The sequence below is a fragment of the Dipodomys spectabilis genome, unplaced genomic scaffold (genome assembly GCF_019054845.1).
Source record: "Dipodomys spectabilis isolate Male_0828 unplaced genomic scaffold, ASM1905484v1 ptg000227l, whole genome shotgun sequence".
Classification (NCBI taxonomy): domain Eukaryota; kingdom Metazoa; phylum Chordata; class Mammalia; order Rodentia; family Heteromyidae; genus Dipodomys; species Dipodomys spectabilis.
In genome coordinates this window covers 3822213-3841561 of record NW_024870904.1, presented here as the reverse complement: position 1 = coordinate 3841561, position 19349 = coordinate 3822213, and the positions used below count along the sequence as shown (strand labels likewise).

The window sequence follows — 19349 nt, the reverse complement described above, 5'->3', positions numbered from 1 at the left end:
ACTATCAAAGATGAAGCCAGGTGCCCATGGCTCCCGCCTGTAATCATAGCTACTCAGAAGGCTGAGATTTGAGGATCACGGTTCAAAGCCAGCATGGGCAGGAAAATCTGTGAAACTCTTATCTCCAATACAACCACCAGAAAACCAGACGTGGTGGTGTAGCTCTAGTGGTAGAGCGCTAGCCTTGAACTAAAGAGCTGAGGGACAGCACTCAGGCCCAGAGTTCAAGCCCCTCGATCGACAAAACAAACAAACAAACTATCAAAGATGGTAGGAAGAGTCCCAAAACGAACTGAATAGAGAATTATATAGAAATATGGTCCAGCATTTCTATACTTGTGTGCAACAGCAGATAAAGCAGGGAGTACAACACATGCTTGGAGAATCACTTCTCAAAATCTACTCACAATAAGCAAAACATTGAAGCATGCAAAACAATAAATGTATTCAAAGGAGAAAACTTTACTACATTTTATGGCAGGGATGAACTTTAAGTAAAATAAGCTAAATAAAAGACACCAGAGTCCCTGTATTGTTTATTTTCACAACCAGCTTCTATCTTATAATATCAGTGAATGCAAATATGCAAGCAGAGCAAGAAGAAAAAGGAAAACTGCAGGAACCACATCAAGTGAGGTTAAACCAGAGAAAGATAATAGAATCTGGAAACTCAAATTATTTTATGTTTAGCAACAATTTTCCTGTATAATGCGTGAGAAAAATGTCAATTTTAAGAGCTTCGTCACCAAAAGAAAACTGATCAGTAAGAAAATCTAGTTCCCAGATAAACCATAAGAAGAAAAGAAAAATTAAGAGAAAAATGGAGGAAAGAGAAGCTGAGAGGATGAAAGAGAAAAAGAGACAGAGAGAGAAATAGACAATGAGAGAAGAAAGAGAGAGATAAAACTAGTGAAGCCACATGGTGGTGGCTCATGCCTGTAATCCTAGCTACTCAGGTGGCTGAGATCTGAGCATAGAGGTTCAAAGCCAGCCCAGGCAGGACCATCTGTGAGACGCTTATCTCCAATTAACCACTAGAAAACTGGAAGTGGCGATGTGGCACCACTGGTAGTGTACTAGCCTTGAGCTGCAGAGTTTAAGTATAGCGCCTAGGCCCAGAGTTCCAGACCTACGACTGAAAAATAAAAAAGAAAGAAGGTATGGTAAAGGGAAACAAAGTGGAAGGCAACAATGCTTGATAAGAAATGTACTCACTATCTTGCCCATGTAATTGTAACCTCCCTGTATAGTATTTTCACAATAAATAAATATAATGGAAAAGAACGAAAGAAAGCTAGTAAACATGAAAAATAGAATGAATTGGGAAAATAGGTAAGAGAACTCCTATGAGAGCACCATAGAGAAAAACAGAGATTTCTATAAATACCATCAAACTCAGCCTAAGTTTCAAGTAAAATAAAGAGCACAAAGCAGTCCAAGAGTATTTACAGAGATTAATTGAAGTTCTTATAGGTCACTCAGTCCTGTAGAATATTTGAAGTTATGTTTGACCACACTATTTCAGCAAATCCAGTAAAATTTCATTAGGATAGTTTACTATTCCATATGAGGATGTGATGTCTGAGCAGTTGCTAGCCATCCTTCACCTTCCATGAGAAGTCATCTCCTAGGTGTCACTGAATCACATAACTAGTGGGACAACTTTCTCTCACACTAGAAAAAGTAGAAACAAACAAGCATATTTGCACTTAACTTGGAATGTCAGATTTTATAATCTGCTAAATCTCCAAGCCATATTTAGCTTTTTTTTTTTTTTGGTCAGTCGTGGGGCTTGAACTCTGGGCTTGGGCGCTGTCCCTGTGCTCTTCAGCTCAAGGTGAGTTCTCTACCGCTTGAGCCTCGGCGCCACTTCCCGTTTTCTAGTGGATTATTGGAGATAAGAGTCTCACAGACTTTCCTACCCGGGCTGGCTCTGAACCCTGATCCTCAGTTCTCACCTCCTGAGTAGCTAGGATTACAGGTGTGAGCCACAGGCGCCTGGCTACATCATTAGCATTTTTAGGAACATGTTCCTGACACTGAATCTTTTTTTTTTTCTTTTCTTCAATCTTGGCGCCCTTTGGTTCATAAAACAGAATGTCAAACAAAGTGAGAAATAAAAGAATCTCACTAGAGATCCTTTCATTCTTTCTTGCTAATGAAAATGAATAAAGATTCTGGAACCATGGCTGACTATGGAGTGCAGAGCTGTACTTCAGAGCACTTCCAGCAGCAAGGGAAAAGCAAAGTAACCTGAATTTGCAAAATAAAAACACCAACAGTGGGCAAGGAGGGACTGGTGCCTCTTCCTCCCTCTACACCCCATCCCCTCCCCCGCCCCCCTACTTTCAAAGTATCTATGCTCCAATAGAAACTACAATTCCCAGAATGCAATGCACAATTCACCTAGAGGAAGTGGGCTTGTTACAGGATTTTGACTGGCACAAGGCATTTGGTCCTAAGTGCGCTAGGATGCATGGGGACCTTTCTCTCCCAGCGCCTGAAACTTAAGTGAGTTTCTTCTTGAAAATTCAGTTTACCAACAGAAATATTGTGAGACCAATTAAAAACACAAATGTATTAGGAGCATTGCGTAATTGGGCTTTTTAATTCTTAGTTCTTTTAATATAATTGAGGTTATGAAACTACGTAGTTTTTATATTTGTTTTTGTTCAAAAAGTACGTTCTGCTGAATGTAAATTATGTCTCTGTTTTTCCTTAAAGTTTTGAATATCTCCCCTCGCACTTTACAAAGGTATTTGCAGCTGGGTGCCAATGGCTCATGCCTGTATTCCTAGGTCTCAGGAAGCTGGGATAGGAGGATCCTAGTTCAAAACCAGCCTGGGCAGGAAAGTTCATAAGCCTTATCTCCAAGTAACTACCAAAACAATGGAAGTGGCCTTGTGGCTCAAGTTGTAGAAAGCTCACTTTGAGCTGAAAAACGCAGACAGTGCTCAGGCTGGGTTCAAGCCACAAGATTGATCAAAAAAAAAAAAAAAGTACTTGCAGACAGTAAACTGATTGATTCTGGCATCATTTTCCCCTGCTCTATTATATACATATTATATATATATTATTATATATATATTGGAATAAAAAAACAGAATTTAAAGACAGATGTACTTTATAATCTTTGAATTAAATACAGTTCTCAAAATCTACTCATGACTTTCCCAGACACTCCCAAATTCCATCTATGAAATTTTAAGGAGTTTTTGCTTATTTGTGTCTGAAATTTGCCTTTCCTTAAAAAGTTTTTTTTCCCTCGTTTTGTTGTTGGTCCTGTGGCTTGAACTCAGAGCTTGAGCACTGTCTGTGAGCATTTGCTGTGCTGTACTTGCCTTTCTTTTATTAATTGCTTCAGGGGAATAGTGAAAAGGATCCTCCCAAGGGTTTCTTAGAAAATGGTACTCCTCCTCCAAGACTCTTCAAAAAAAAAATGGTTGTCTAGGTAGATCAAGATGAATGTGGGAGGAGGTAGAGTTCAGGGCAGGTCCAGGTTCATGTGAAGCTTGATTACTTGCTCCAAACCAGTCTGTTTTTATTTTTCTGTTTTGCATATCCTATTTTGTTTTGATTTTCTACCTCTTCTCTGAACCTAAAAGTTCCTGTCAGCAAGTCTAACCCACATATCTAGGGGACTTCAGACTTGTCTTCTCAGACTGTATCCATTACACTGTGGAATAAATCTTTTGCCTCCCTCCCTCATATCAGACATCCTAAGCTTGTCTCTTAAGGGTTTGTTGTGATTGTTGATGATCCTTTCCCCACATCATTACTGGGAAGGATTGAGTAGGAAATTTTCATGCCTGATATTCAGTCCTCCAGGGTAAGGGTTTTCCATCCCTCTTTTAGTGGACCTTAGCTATTCCTCATGAAAATGGAGATCGTGAGGCACATTTGGATGTATAGATGGCAACACTGGAGCACCTATAAAATATGAAGGAAGAATAATTCTTTATTTCTGTAAAAGTTAAAAGTAAGTTCCTGAGAGGCAAGGACATAAGGATCAGGTAAAAATGGCTGCTTCCTAGACTAGCTGTGTCCCATAGTTGTCATTGTTCTTGGTTACATTTTTCAGACATTCATTTCTAAGTTTTATGTTTATTGTACTAGTATAAATAGAATTTATTTCCTATATTATTTTTGAATTGTTCATTGCTCACAGACCTAAGTCTCATTATTATAAAAATAATATATCCTTTACTTCATTGATCACAGTTATTGACTATTGCAGACCCTGAGGTAGAAGGTACAAGTATGGTAAGGTATTCAGGGATAGATTATGGTTCTGACTTCCTCTGGAGGAAAAGGTGAACCAATGGAAAAAGATGGAGCTTATGCATAACACTTGTAGGATTCCTTTGGCAGGAGATGTGGTGCACCCCTCTTGGCTTCCACTATGCCCAGCGATTCCCATGGTGGTGATGATCCATCACCCTGGAGGGCCTGTGGATTTCACATCTTGTCCACTGGTCTGCTGGTAGGAGTCTCCCAGTATGTAAGGTAGGACTGGTCTCAGAGGAGTGATGTGATCAGTGGTACCTTGCTGGCTCCCATGTTTGTCAGTTTGTGTGGACAAGCTCACCCTGACAACTTGAGCCTGACTGCTGCCATGAGGCCTATTTGAACTAATGCCTCTCACCATCCCATACCTCTGTTTCAGAGACCTGTCCTGTTTCATGGTTTTGTATCATTTACTGTGCAAGCTTGTGTTATGTATCCATACATGCTAGTAGTTGGGCTGGGTATGGTTTTCCAGGGTGGGGTGGTGTTTCATGCCTCTTGCAGGAACAATTACGTTCTCACTAACTGCATGAGTAATCCTAGCTTACTATGCAATCCCCTTAACTTACATTGCATGTTCAGTTGATAGAACCATGGTATAATAAGTTTGGGTCTCGGTTTGCTATTGAGGTTCAGGGGACTCTTAGCCATTGCTGCCGATTTTGGGGAATATTGGTTGCCCACATGATTGCTACCCAGACTCTTATTGCTAGTGCTACTGCTTCTCCTGTGATCCTTGTAGAAACCATATATACAAAAAAACATGTTAATACATTAGTATGAAATGTTTATGGTCCCCTTGATATTCAGGTGGGAGTAGATAAAATGATTGTGATATGTTTTATGATTTGGAAACAGCAATGATGTTTGTTGATGATCACATAGACCTGCTAAAGAGCCAGTTAAAAATGATGTGTCATGCTAATTGTCAGTACATCTGTGTTACCCCTCTTAAATATGATGGAAATATGACTTGTACCAATATCCAGTGACATATTTGAGGAATGTTGCCCTGTGATCATTTAAACTTAGGCATTATGCAGCTTCAGGGTCAGATATCTGGTATTGGTCACTCCACCACACAGGCTTAGCTGTATCAGTTCTCCATTACCTGCAGGGATTCACCTGGGGATATAGCACTCTTTTTGCTATTTCTTAGGCATTTTCCTGTTTATTGTTTTGGTATTTATTTTCTTCCATTCTTCCTGAGATGGATGATCTGCCGATTTTCCAGGTTCAGGCTGAAAGACACTTGCTCAATTTACAAAATGAAAAAGGGGGAAGTGGTGCAGACCCTGAGGTGTCAGAAGCAGGCAAGGTGTGAGCAAAAGCTCCACAACCATGGACTCCAATCTTCAGGGCTATAAGTACTTGCCCTTTTTGTAGGAGGGAGTGTTCCTTGTAGCTTCTGGGCCTAGGGGCATACCTCTAGGTGTTTGTTGGAAAAAGGTTGAACTAGAATGAGGAAAGATGCACATGGTATGCACTTGTTGACTCAGTGAGTACTAGAACAATGTGATGCTAGCACTGGACCGATCTAGAAAGTGTCTATAGCTAAGGTTATAGCTGGAATAAAGAGAGATTCATCATTGGCCTTCCCTCAGTCTGTTCCATTATCATCCCATTGCCCTTCCAGAGCACTGTTGGTGTTGTGGCTGTCCCGCAACAGTGGTAGAGTACTTACCTAACATGTATGAAGCTCTGGTTCAAGTCCTCAGTACCACATACATAGAAAAAGCCGAATGTGGAATTGTGGCTCCAGTACTAGGGTGCTAGTTTTGAGCAAAAATTTAGGGACAGTGTCCACACACTGAGTTCAAGCCCCAAGGCTGGGACATAAAAGAAAAGAAATGCAAGCTGGGTGCTGGTGCCTCATGTCTTTAATCCTATCTATTCAAAAGGCTGAAACCTGAGGATCGCAGTCCAAAGTCAGCTTGGGCAGCAATGTCTGTGAGACACTTATCTCCAATAAAAACCAGAAAACCAGAATTGGTGCTTTAGCTCACAATGTAGAGCACTTGGCTTGAGCTGAAGGGCTAAGGGATGGTTCCTAGGCTCACAGTTCAAGTGGCATAACCAAAAACCAAACCAAACAAAACAAAAGGATAAAGGAATAAAGAAATTCATCACAAATGTAGGCTTGAACCATGAAAACTATATTTCAGGGATGGGAAGATGGTTCAGTGGTAGAGTGCTTGCCTTGCATGCATGAGGCCCTGGGTTCGATTCTTCAGCACCACATAAGCAGAATAAGCCAGAAGTGGCACTGTGGCTTAAGTGGTAGAGCACTAGCCTTGAGCTGAAGAGCCGAGGAACAGTACCTAGGCCCAGATATCAGGCCCCATGACTAACAGAAAAGAAAAGAAAAGAAAAGAAAACTATATTTCACAGGTCCTCTTGGAAGCACTCCAGTTTTATCTCTTTGTCTCTCAGGAATTTAGTTTTAGGGAGGATTTTTTTTTTTTTTGGTTGTGGGGCTTGCACTCTGGGCCTGAGCACTTGTCCCTCAGCTCTTCAGCTCAAGCCGAGCTCTCACCTCTTGAACCACAGTGCCACTTCCCAGGAATTTAGTTTTAAAGAATGAAATTATTTTTTCTTTATATTGTTAGAGGTGCTTTTAAGTTGAAGTCTATACATTCAAATATGCTCTTTGATTCCCATTTTCATGAGGAATAGTTCTGGTCTACAATAGGGACATGTTGAACCCATACATTGGAGAACTAAAATCATACGTAAAATTTCCAATCCAGTCTTTCCCAATTATTTTTTATGGAAGGGATTACAAAAAAATCACAATAAACATGTAAGAGACAAGGGTAGGTTCTTTGATAAGAGAGAGGGAGACTGTTGTAGACCCTGGGGTGCCTGCCAGGAGCAGACAAAATATGAGCAAAGGCTTCAGGGCCATTGACTCCCACCCTCAGGACTGCAAGTCCTTGCCCTTTCTTGGTTTGAGGAAGTGTGTGTTCTAGCTTTTTGGCCTGGGGCTTTAACTGTCTGGAGGCTTGGGTGGAAAAGATGTATTGAAATAGAATGAGGAAAGATGTGTGCTGTTTGCACTTTTGGGCACAGTGGGTCTAGACCAATATTACTCAAGCATTTGAGAAATATAGCTGAACTGTGTCATCAGCCATCTCTCTGTCTTCTTAATTATCATCCCATTGGCTCTCAGAGCCTTGCTTGTGCTCTGATGGGATTGCAGCAGGAGACAAAAGATTTGTTGCACATTTTAATGGATGAGGTCTGAGAAGACAAGTCTGAGGTCCCTTTGATATGTAGCCTAAAGCTACTGAGAGGAACTGTTAGGATCAGAGAAGAGGTAAGAAGTCTAAAGAGATTTTCACATGCAAAATGAAAAGACAAAAGCAGACTGTTTTGCAAGTGATTAAGCTTCACATCAACATAGCCTAGCCTAAACTTCACTCTTCTATCCCTCCTGCATTCATTCCTGACACCCTAAACCACTATCTCTTTGAAGGGAAATGGAGGTGATGTTCCATATTCATAAGAATCCCTGTGAGGTAACTTTTCACTACTTACTTAAACAAATTATTAAAGGAAATGCAAATAGAGCACAGCAAATGCTCACAGACAGTGCCCAAGTTCTGAGTTCAAGCCATAGGACCAACAACAAAACAAAACATAAAATCCTTAAATGAAATGCAAAATTCAGACAAAAACAGAAATTCATTTGATTTAATAGATAGAATTGGGGAGTTTCTGGAAAATTAATCATTAGATTTTGAAAATCCAAATCACCAGAAGTATTATGCTGCATACTTACCTAACAATCTCACTATTTTATGCCAGTGTTTTCATTACAGCAATGGGAAATGACACAGGTATAAGTTTATGGTTGTGTATACCTTTTTTTTTTTTTTTGGCGGTTGTGGGTCTTGAACTCTGGGCCTGGGTGCTTGTCCCTCAGCTCTTCAGCTCAAGGAGAGCACTCTACCACTTGAGATACAGCACCATTCCCGGTTTTCTAGTGGTTTATTAGAGATAGGAGTCTCATGGTCTCTCCTGGGTGGGCTTGCTTTGAGCAGGGATCATCAGATCTCAGCCTCCTGAGTAGCTAGGATTACAGGCTTGAGCCACCAGCGCCGGGCAATATCTTTGTAAAGTAGGAGGGGATATATTAAAACAATTTAAGACAAAACAGAGATATAATTTACATTCAGCAGAACACAGGCATTGAATAAACAGAAAGGTATAAGCAATGCAGTCTCATAACCTCAATTTCATTATTAGAACTAAGAATCAAAAAGCCAATGTATCCAATTCTCCCCATATATATCCATTTTCTGGTTGGTCTTATGTATTTCAAGAGGAAACAGTGGTTTTCAAGAAGAAACTGAGCTTAACTCCCACAGCAGGCAGAGAAAAGTCCCAATGCACAAGAGCACCCTTGTTCCCAGGTATATAGCAGGGTGGCACCGAGCATTGTGGGAATTGTAGTCACCAAGGAGGATATTTTCTTTGAAAGTCCTGGGTTGTTTTTGTTTTTTGGAGGGTGGAGGTGGGGCAGAAGATGCTCTTGCTCACGTGTCTCCCCGCCCACCACGGGCGTTTTAAGTCTGCCTCTTCCGGATTCTTTTCCTTTGCCTGGCTGCTGGAAGTGCCCTGAAAGACAGTTTGGCCTTCCACAGGTGGGAGCCAGGAGCCTGGCGCCCAGCTCTGTGCAGTGGAGCTTGGGAGCTGTAACTTGAAGGAATCTCAGGCTTTGGAACTGATGTCAGGTAGGAACTGCGTGATTGCCGCGGGAGTCTCCCCTCCACTGGTTTCTGTTTGTTTTTCTGTTTCTGTTTCTTTGGTGGGGCATGAACTTTGGGCCTGCAAGCAGCATTCCTGAGCTCCTCAGCACAGAGGGAGAGCTTTATACTTGAGCCAAATCGCCTACTTCCCTCTCCAAGCTTTTTTCCAGTCTGGGGTTGATAATTTGCATGAGGCTCAGGAGTTTGTACTGCCATTAGCCTCTGGGCCTTCAGATGCAAGAACCTGGTTTCCAAATGTCTGAGAGTAAGCTGGGTCATTGTCCAGATGAGGAGAGCCCAAGAGCTGTGCATTTGTACTCCAAGACCAAGGGATACTTCTATTAACACATGTGATTTTATTTGCTTTTCCCAGGTGTAAGAGGAGTACAGGAAGAATTCTAGTGAAATTGTGAGATGTATGCCTGCCTTGAGTCCTCTTACATTGCAGTTGTATTTGGGGCTTCTGTGTTGTTTCTCCTAGAGATAATTTGATCTGTTTGGCTTGAGTTTTTAATCTCCTGGGTGGAGCTCACAAGTATTTGTACATGACCCTGTTTCTAGAGACAGTTGTACATGGGATATTGGAGTAGTGAGTGCTGGTCCTGTATTTTTAGGAATGAAGCCTAGCACCCTATGAATAGGTATCACCATCCTAAATGGACAGACCTTGTCAATTCTGAGAAGCCCTAAAGGGAAGAAGCAGAAAAGCACAGGAAGGGGAAGATGTTGCTAGCTTCCCTTGCCTATTACAAAAATTGTTGCTACTTCCCTTAGCTCCAGATTCACGTGGTACTCTTTCCTATACCACTGTCAATCACTTTGTGTTGTTGCAAGATTTAAACTAATTTCCAGGAATTGTGGTGCGCTGGACTGAGGAATAAGTCAGAGCCAAGTTATGAGAGGGTACCTGAGGCTGTGGTTTGGGATCGTGGGGTAATTTGTTATGACAAAGTATCTATTAATGTAGTAATCCCTAATCCTCTTCTTGCTAATTTATTCAGCCTGTTACCAGTATGATTTTTAGTGTGCAAACTTATGTTAAATGTCCCATCTAAGGATTTGCTAATGCTAGCTCTTATTGGTTGGTTTTGCCTGGTAGTACAGAAAGTATTGGTCAGGGAAATTTGGCCTTAAAGAAAAATCACAGAAGAAAACTTGAGGTAATATGTCTTACTCAAGGTTGTATGCTTTGTAGGTGTTGCTTATCTTCAGGTGTGTCACTCCTATATGGAGTATTTTATGTTGAATCTTTAGGATGGTCAAGGTTCTTTCCAAGACTGTTTAGGGAAATGAACATTAGGGACTTTTCAAACCTGGGTTTACTTCATCTTTACTCATGTCCCTTTGGCCAAAGCATGTTAAATGGCAAATTGCAAATCATTGCATAGGTGTGCTATGGATACAGTGAAATGTGCCATTTGACAACCATTGTTGAAATATTATAACACAAGAAATATATTCTGTAGACATTTTTTCTCTAAATTGGGTGAAAACACTGTGCTACATCATACATGCTTTCCCTGGTGTTAAAATATGTAAATGAATGAGGTAGAACACAAATTCCAATGGATTCCTAGGATACCTTTGCATTAAAAAAGCAGTTCCTACATCCCGAAGTATATTCAGTAATAAATACTTTTAGTGGATATGTGATATGGTTTTGCTTTCAAGTATTCAATAATATTTGTGGCAACATTCATTTTTTTCGAATTTAATGTGTACATAAACATAGAAATTAGTTTGTTTAATAATATCTATCTGTCAGGAAATGGACTGCATTTGTGTTTCTTGGAAACTTTAATGCTCTGCCTGAGACATTAAAGATTCTTCTAAGACAGCTTTATGGTTTTGAAGCCCATGTATCATGTTTGCAAGAGAAAATTCTGGACCCCAAATCTCACAGATTCATTTCTGAATATGTCATTTGCCTTATATCCCAGCCGTGCTTCTACAGTCTTCTGTTCATTGTCAGCAGCAAGACAGAATGAATGGATCTCTGGTGAGTTTTTTTTTATTTCTCATTTGTTTTCCATTCCATTATATGAATCTAAAGATGTCCAAGAATTACAAACAATACCAACCATACAGATTCAGCCTCCGGAATGAATTCATAAATCAGAAAAAGAGGCTTGTAGATTAGGAGATAAAGATTACTTGTAGGTTTAACAGATTAATTGGTTATATTCTTTCTAAATTGAATTCAGATTGGCTTCAGAATGTCTAGGTTTCAAGTTGTCATAACATGTAATCATACCTGTTACCTGATGTAGTGCCACTGAGCAGGTTACATCTCGTGGAAGGTGAAGGGTAGATTGCAACCAGATCTCATTCTCATGAGTAACATTAAACTATCTCAATGAAATTTTCCTGGAATTGCTGAAATAGTGTGGTCTTACGCACCTTGGTGTGTTCTTAAGGAATGATTAACCCATATGTACTTAAATTACTCTCCCTATATACTTCTTGGACTACTTCATGGTCTTGGTCTTACTTGAAGCTGAGGCTATATTTGTTGCTAAACTTTATGTTCTTTTTTCAAAATCTTGTTTGTTTTCTAAAGTATCCTCACAAGATTTCTTTCCTCTATAATCTCTCTCTACTTTTGGTTTTCTACTCACTTGTGTTGGTTATTTTTCTCTTTGTATCTATCTTTGAATCATTTTTTCTTAGTTTTCTCATTCTCTCTTTCCTCAGTTTTTCTTTTCTTCAATGATCTATCTGGGAACTAGTTTTTCTTAGTGATCAGCTTTACTTTGCTGACATGGCTCTTAATATTGACATTTTTCATACCCACTGTATAAGAAAATTGTTGCCTAGAGAGTTCTACAGGATTCCAGAAACAAAGAAAATTAGAGAAACACAAAAACATAAACAGATAAACTTAGGGGAAACCAGGGTTCTGAAGCCTCTCTGGCACTTGGTCTGTGGTTGCCTGCAAGCAAGCAAAGTTCCTTGAGTTCACACAGGGAAGATTACAATTGATAACATGCAAAACTGAAGTATCTATATTAATATTACAATCTGAGCCACAACACGTTGTGAAGAAAATATGTTTCCTTATTCTCCTGAGACAGAAGACTGGCGCCCAGAGAAAATGCAGACATGAAGTTCACCTTACCTAGCCTTCAAGGTGAACAGCAACTCAGTTTCAGATGCTATCTTTCCAACAGTAAGGAAAAGGCCTGAACTCCAATCTCTTAACCATCTCCAGAATTCTCTTTTAACCCTTCTGCGGCCAGCTCTCAGTTCTCTCAGTGCTGTCCGGCTGGAATTCCAACCTCTCAAATCTTTTTCCCCTTCAGCTCAACTTCAGAGTTCCATACAGAAAAGTACGTCCTTCCTCCAACTGATAAACTACAAGAAAATTTGATTTCACCTGATTCTGTTATCTTTGGTCTAACTTCATTTGTAGTGGTATTCAGTTTTGTTTTTCCATCCCACTACTTTTAAATATTTTCATTCACTGCCAGTATAAGATAGGTAGTTTTGATAAAAAAAAAAAAGAATACAGTGATGAGTTTTTCTCTATTAGAAATATCATTTGTTGTAAAATCTCACAGATATTTGCTAGGAATTGATTTTGATCTCTGAAGAATTTCACTATTAACTAACAAAAGTGGAAATATATCTTTAGGGATCTACTGGAGAAATGACTCAGGAATATTTAACACATTTGAGCATTTGGTCATATTTATCATTTTTGTCATCTTGAGTGTTCTTTGAGTCTATCTATTTGCCTCCACCTTCAATGAAGGCTTATTAAAATGAAAATCTTCTCAAGGTATATTTTATTCCCCTCCCACATATATTTTGTGTTGTAGAATGTAGGTAAAGTTTACAAACCTTCATGGTACCAGTTCTTTTTTACATAGGAAGAAATATCAGGGTATCTAAGACCATATTTCAATATTTAGTATTTAAACCAAACATGGTTAACCTAGGATATTTTTATGTGGGAACTAAATCAAATCTTTTAAGGGCCCAATAAATCATTAGCTACTTTCTGGAGTACTGTTACTGTTTTTTAACATTCATGTGGACACTGCTTTTCTTTGATCTAATAATGTTCTATGTTTTGTATGCCTTGTGATATCCTGAATGTGTTCTGCTTGCTTATGAGAGTACTTGTTAATAGAAGGTCTAAATAGGATTTATTTAGAAGCAATAAATGTAAATGCAGAGAAAATATTTGTTTAATTCATTGTTACCTACTGATATATACTAAAATTTTATCAAAAATAATAATATAATTTTTTAGACACCACCTTAGACTTAATGTCATCATGCCAGATTATTGTCTCCTTAGAATTTTTATCTTGACTCTATTGCTAGCAGCAGAAATGTGTTTGCATGCATTAGGGAATCTGTAACTTTGTATTGGTCTTGGGGCCTGAATTCTTGGCCTGGTTATTGTCCATCAGCTCTTCAGGTCAAGGTGAGTGCTCTACCACTTGAGTCACAGTGCTACTTTCAGTTTTCTGGTGGTTTATTGGAGATAAGTGTCTCATGGACTTTCCTGCCTAGGCTGGCCATGAAACTTGATCCTCAGACCTCAGCCTCCTCAATAGCTAGGATTACAGGCATAAGCCACCAGTGCCCTGCAAATCTGTGTATTTTAGTGGCCAGGTTTATGTATTGTCAAATATTTCTAATTTGCTATTTAATTTTCCCAGTGAAAAGATAACATAGCCAGCTGCAAACATTTTATGTAAGACAAAAGCATACCTGCTGCATAATGAAATTCCAGATTGGAATTCTCTTGACCCAGGTCTAATTTCTTGATGGAAATGTGCCATTACAGAAGCTGATGTCATTTGATGATGTGGCTGTGTACTTTACCTGGAAGGAGTGGCAGGATCTGGATCCTTGTCAGAGGACCCTTCATAGAGAAGTAATGCTGGAAACTTATAACAACCTAATGTCCTTGGGTGAGCAAAGGTCACTTTTATTTGGAAGATCAAGTGCTTTTATTTTAGTAGACATTTGACTATGTTATTTAGGTATAAGATTCCAGTCCATTCCCTTGTAAAAAAACTGCTAGTATAAAAGCCAGCCAAATTCAGGTCTGGGAGCTTGATGTTGTTTGCCTTTCACACTACTGCTTGAGCCACCACTCTATTTTGGCTTTTGTTTTGGGGTATATTCTGAATTTCCATGCCCAGGTTGGTTTCAAGCCTGCCTCTTCTGATCTTACCTCCTAAATGTAGGGTTAGAAATGTAAGCCTTTGGACCATTACATTTTGTTTTAAAAAAAAAAAGATTACAGTCCATGGGAAGTGTCATTTCTTCCTAAGGGAAACTTCAACTTCATTATGTGTAACTCATGAGCTAATTTTATTCTCAGTCTTTAAGATTTCTAATCAGTAGTTGGACAAAAGTTCTAAACTATGATCCACTAATAGGAGACTGACTTTCCAGACATGGGGTGATTATTATAGGTGGATCTACACTCTAGATAGAATATACATTACTACTGTCAGCATGATCTGGAAATCAGTAGGTGAAAGTGTGAAAGTGTGTATTTGTAAGCCAAACCTGACATAGGTTGCATTGTTTCAAGCTTGGAATTCTAGATACTCTGTAGGCTGAAATCTGAGGATTTTGGTTTAAAGCCAGCAACTATAGAAAAATGAACATGAGACTCTTATCTCCAATAACCATTCAAAAACTAGAAATGTAGCCAAGACACAAACTAGTAGAATGCTAGATTTGAGCAAAAGAGCTGAGTCCAAGCCACACATTGGGAAAATAAACCCAAAGCTGGGGGAAAGTACACCATGGAGCTGTTAAGAATTGAGAAACCATGGACTGGGAAGGTGGCTCAGTGGTAGAGCCCGTGCCTTGCATGCTTGCGGCCCTGTGTTCGATTCCTCAGCACCAAAAAAGCAGAAAAAAAGAGCCAGAATTGGCATTGTGGCTCAAATGGTAGAGTGCTAGCCTTGAGTTTAGGAGGTGTGATACAGCTCCTAGGCTCAGAGTTCAGGCCCCACAACCGATCCCACCCCCCAAAAAATAAAACAATTGAGAAACCAGATTTAGGAGCAACCCAGTGAACAGGATGTCTGCAACATTACATTAATGATGACCCAGCAAGAGCAATAGTTCTCCACTATTTCTTACTCACAGGGCACTGTGTTCCTAAACCTATATTGATTGTGAAGCTGGAGCAAGGTGCAGAACCATGGATGAGAGAAGACTCAGAAGAGAATTTCACAGGTGAGTTAAAGCATCTTGAATAGTGATGTTGGGTCCAGAGCCCAGTGGGTCTGTTTATCTTGAGCTGTAAAGAGCAATAGTATTCCTAGTGCCCTTGAGTCATGTATGGAAGACAACTAGGTGATCCTTTGTCTCAAGGAATTGTCAATCCAGAATTCTCGTGGAGACAAACTGAATTTGATGTTCCAGTGTAGTTAATGTTAGCACTTCTCTTTGTCTGTAGAGAAGTCATTCATAAAGAGAAAAAGACAATAAGAAATGTAGTAAAGAGATCTCATTTTAAACTAGTGTTTTGCAGGTAGGAGGAAAATAGGATCAGGACAATTTCTTATCAGTGGTGCTGGGCATAGAGGGAGATTCAGAATGGAAGCATTACGAGTACAGAGATGAATAATTTGAGTAAATATTTCCTTGAGAAAAATATAAAAATCTGAAATACAGAAAAACATTATTTTCCATTGTAAAATGTCAGTACTACTTTCTTAATTACTACATTGCAGAGAAATATATATATTCTGCATAAAGCAATGCTTTGATATTTCAAAATATTGTAACAGAATGTGAGGAAATATCTTTACATTAAGGAATATATGGATCTCATTTATGTTTTTGTTTATTTTTCTATTATTCATTTTAGATGTCCCACAAGTGGAGGATGTGATTAGCACCTTCCAGGAACGTCACAATAAATATCTCTCTGAAGTAGCAATCATGAATAGTAACCTAGGGGAGGAAAAAGTGAGACTTATAAGAAGTTTTCATTTGAGCTCCATACAGAAGTCAGAACTGATTAAGAATAATCGGAACTCCTTAGGGATGAGGATAGAAAAGGTCACTGGCTGTCAGAGCATGGGTATTTTCAGTGAACCTGGTAAGATGTGTGCTGCATATAGTACTCATGTGTCTTCTGTAGTTGACGAATGTAAACAGTGTGAAAAGTCTTTCACTGAGAAGAAACACCCTGTTGTCCCTCAGAGAAAACACAAAGGAGAGAAACCTTATGAATGTAACATGTGTCAAAAGTCTTTCACCCAGAAATCAAAGCTTACTGTCCACCAGAGAACACACACAAAAGAGAAACCTTTTCAATGTAACATTTGTGGAAAATCTTTCATATGCAAGGCATATCTTACTAGACACCAGAGAACACACACAGGAGAGAAACCTTATGAATGTAACAAGTGTGGAAAGTCTTTCACCGAGAAATCAAAGCTTACTGTCCACCAGAGAACACATACTAGAGAGAAACCTTATGAATGTAACGTTTGTGGAAAGTCTTTCATCCAGAAATCAAAGCTTACTGTTCACCAGAGAACACACACAAAAGAGAAACCTTTTGAATGTAACATTTGTGGAAAGTCTTTCTCCTGGAAGGAATATCTTACTAGACACCAGAGAACACACACAGGAGAGAAACCTTATGAATGTAACATGTGTGGAAAATCTTTCACCTCGAAGACATACCTTACTGTCCACCAGAGAACACACACAGGAGAGAAACCTTATGAATGTAACATGTGTGGAAAGTCTTTCACCTGGAAGACTTACCTTCCTGTCCACCAGAGAACACACAAAGGAGAGAAACCTTATGAATGTAACATGTGTGGAAAGTCTTTCTCCTGGAAGGCATATCTTACTCTCCACCAGAGAACACACACAGGAGAGAAACCTTATGAATGTAACAAGTGTGGAAAATCTTTCACCCAGAAATCGATGCTTACTCTCCACCAGAGAACACACACAGGAGAGAAACCTTATGAATGTAACATGTGTCGAAAGTCTTTCACCGAGAAATCAAAGCTTACTCACCACCAGAGAACACACACAAAAGAGAAACCTTATGAATGTAATGTGTGTCGAAAGTCTTTCACCGAGAAATCAAACCTTACTCGCCACGAGAGAACACACACAAAAGAGAAACCTTTTGAATGTAACATTTGTGGAAAGTCTTTCTCCTGCAAGGAATACCTTACTCTGCACCAGAGAACACACACAGGAGAGAAACCTTATGAATGTAAGATGTGTGGAAAATCTTTCACCAAGAAATCAAATCTTAATCTCCATCAGAGAACACATACTAGAGAGAAACTTTTTGAATGTAACATTTGTGGGAAGTCTTTCTCCTGCAAGGCATATCTTACTCTGCACCAGAGAACACACACAGGAGAGAAACCTTATGAATGTAAGATGTGTGGAAAATCTTTCACCAAGAAATCAAATCTTAATCGCCATCAGAGAACACATACTAGAGAGAAACCTTTTGAATGTAACATTTGTGGAAAGTCTTTCTCCTGCAAGGCATATCTTACTCTGCACCAGAGAACACACACAGGAGAGAAACCTTATGAATGTAAGATGTGTGGAAAATCTTTCACCAAGAAATCAAATCTTAATCTCCATCAGAGAACACATACCAGAGAGAAAACTTATGAATGCAACTTGTGTCGAAAGTCTTTCTCCCATAAAAGAAACCTTACTGTGCACCAGAAAACACACACATTAGAGAGACCTTATGAATGTAACATGTGTGGAAAGTCCTTCTCTTGGAAGTCAAGCATCAATGTCCATCAGATAATACACACAGGAAGGAAACCTTATGAATGTAACCTGTGTGGAATGACTTTCACCTGGAAGTCAAACCTCACTGTCCATCAGAAAAAACACAGGAAAGAAACCTTATGAATGTCATGATTGCGGAAAGATTTTCAGCCAGAAGCTACAACTTACTATCCACCAGAGAGCACACACAGGAGAGAAATTTTATGAATGTGACCTATGTAGAAAATCTTTCATGCAGAACATACACCTTTCTGTCCATCAGAAAAAAACCAACCAGAGAGAAATATTATGTATGTAGCAGGCATGGAAATTCTTTCACCTGGAAGGCACAACTTAACATCCATCACAGACACAAAGAGAGAAACCTTATGAATGTGACCAATGTGGAAAGACAGCTTAACACACATAAGTTGATTCACACAAATGAAATAACTTAGGATTGTACCAAATGGGAAAGTCTTTGATCTGTAAGAAAATTGAAATTGCAATACAGAACCAATACAGGATACAGACCTTATGATATAGCAGATGTGGAGTCCTCGAACTACAAGACACAGCTCAGGGTTCATCACAGAACACACAAAACACACAGACACACATACACCCTCACACACAAAGAGGAGAAAAATCATATGTAGAAAAATTGGAAAGGTTTTCTAGAAAAAGTCATAACAGTAGTAAAGTCTTTCTTGGAGGGGTAACAATGCTTGATAGAAAATGTATTAATGACCTAACTCATATAATGGTATAACCAATCGATACAATATCTTTCAATAAAATATATATTTAAAAAATATGATGGATTAATAAAGACTAGAATCTCTGCATTTTTTGGGGGGGAGGTCCGGTCGTGGGGCCTGAACTCTGGGCCTGGGCGCTGTCCCTCAGCTCTTCAGCTCAAGGTTAGCGTTCTACCACTTGAGCCACAGCACCACTTCCGGCTTTTTTTTTCTTTTTGCTTATGTGGTGCTGAGGAATCGAACCCCGGGCCTCGAGCATGCAAGGCAAGCGCTCTACCACTGACCCACCTTCGCAGCCCTGCATTTTGTCTTGGGGGAGAACCCCAAAGTGTCTTCAGTGCTTGCACTTTTCTTTAATTAATCACTGGTGATGAAAAACTTGTGATTGATTCACTCTTAGCCCATTTATTTGTTCTGCTGAGTGAGCTATAATAAAAGACCAGTGTGGACGATGTGTCGCACCTGTGTTATCTCATAGAGGGCCAAAGTAGATATGACATTAGGGGAAATAATCAAGCACACAAAGATATTGATCAATCTCTCTCAAAAATTGAAGTTAACAAAGGAATAAAACCATCTGCCATTGGGCTACACCATCACTTCTAGACCCTGAGAGGAAGGAAGGAAGGAGTAGGGAAGTGAGAGATGGAAAGAGGAAGAGAAGCAATGAGGAAGAAGGAAGAAATAAACTATTCAAAAGAAGAATGTTTAATTTTTGGTGAATGTGAGAATTATTGTTTCAGAGGTGGAGCTCAAGAAATATGGCTTTTACAAAAAGCAAATATTTGAATGT

At 39.4% G+C, this 19349-nt stretch overlaps 1 protein-coding gene across 1 annotated transcript; it reads left to right on the top strand.

Moving 5' to 3' along the window:
- Nucleotides 1–16340: 16340 nt before the first annotated feature.
- LOC122123232 (zinc finger protein 624-like) lies at nt 16341–17939 on the top strand (the record flags this gene model as incomplete). Its single annotated transcript, XM_042697616.1, has 1 exon — nt 16341–17939. A coding segment is annotated over one exon (1599 nt), but the record flags the coding sequence as incomplete, so codon positions are not given.
- Between the last annotated feature and the right edge of the window lie 1410 nt (nt 17940–19349).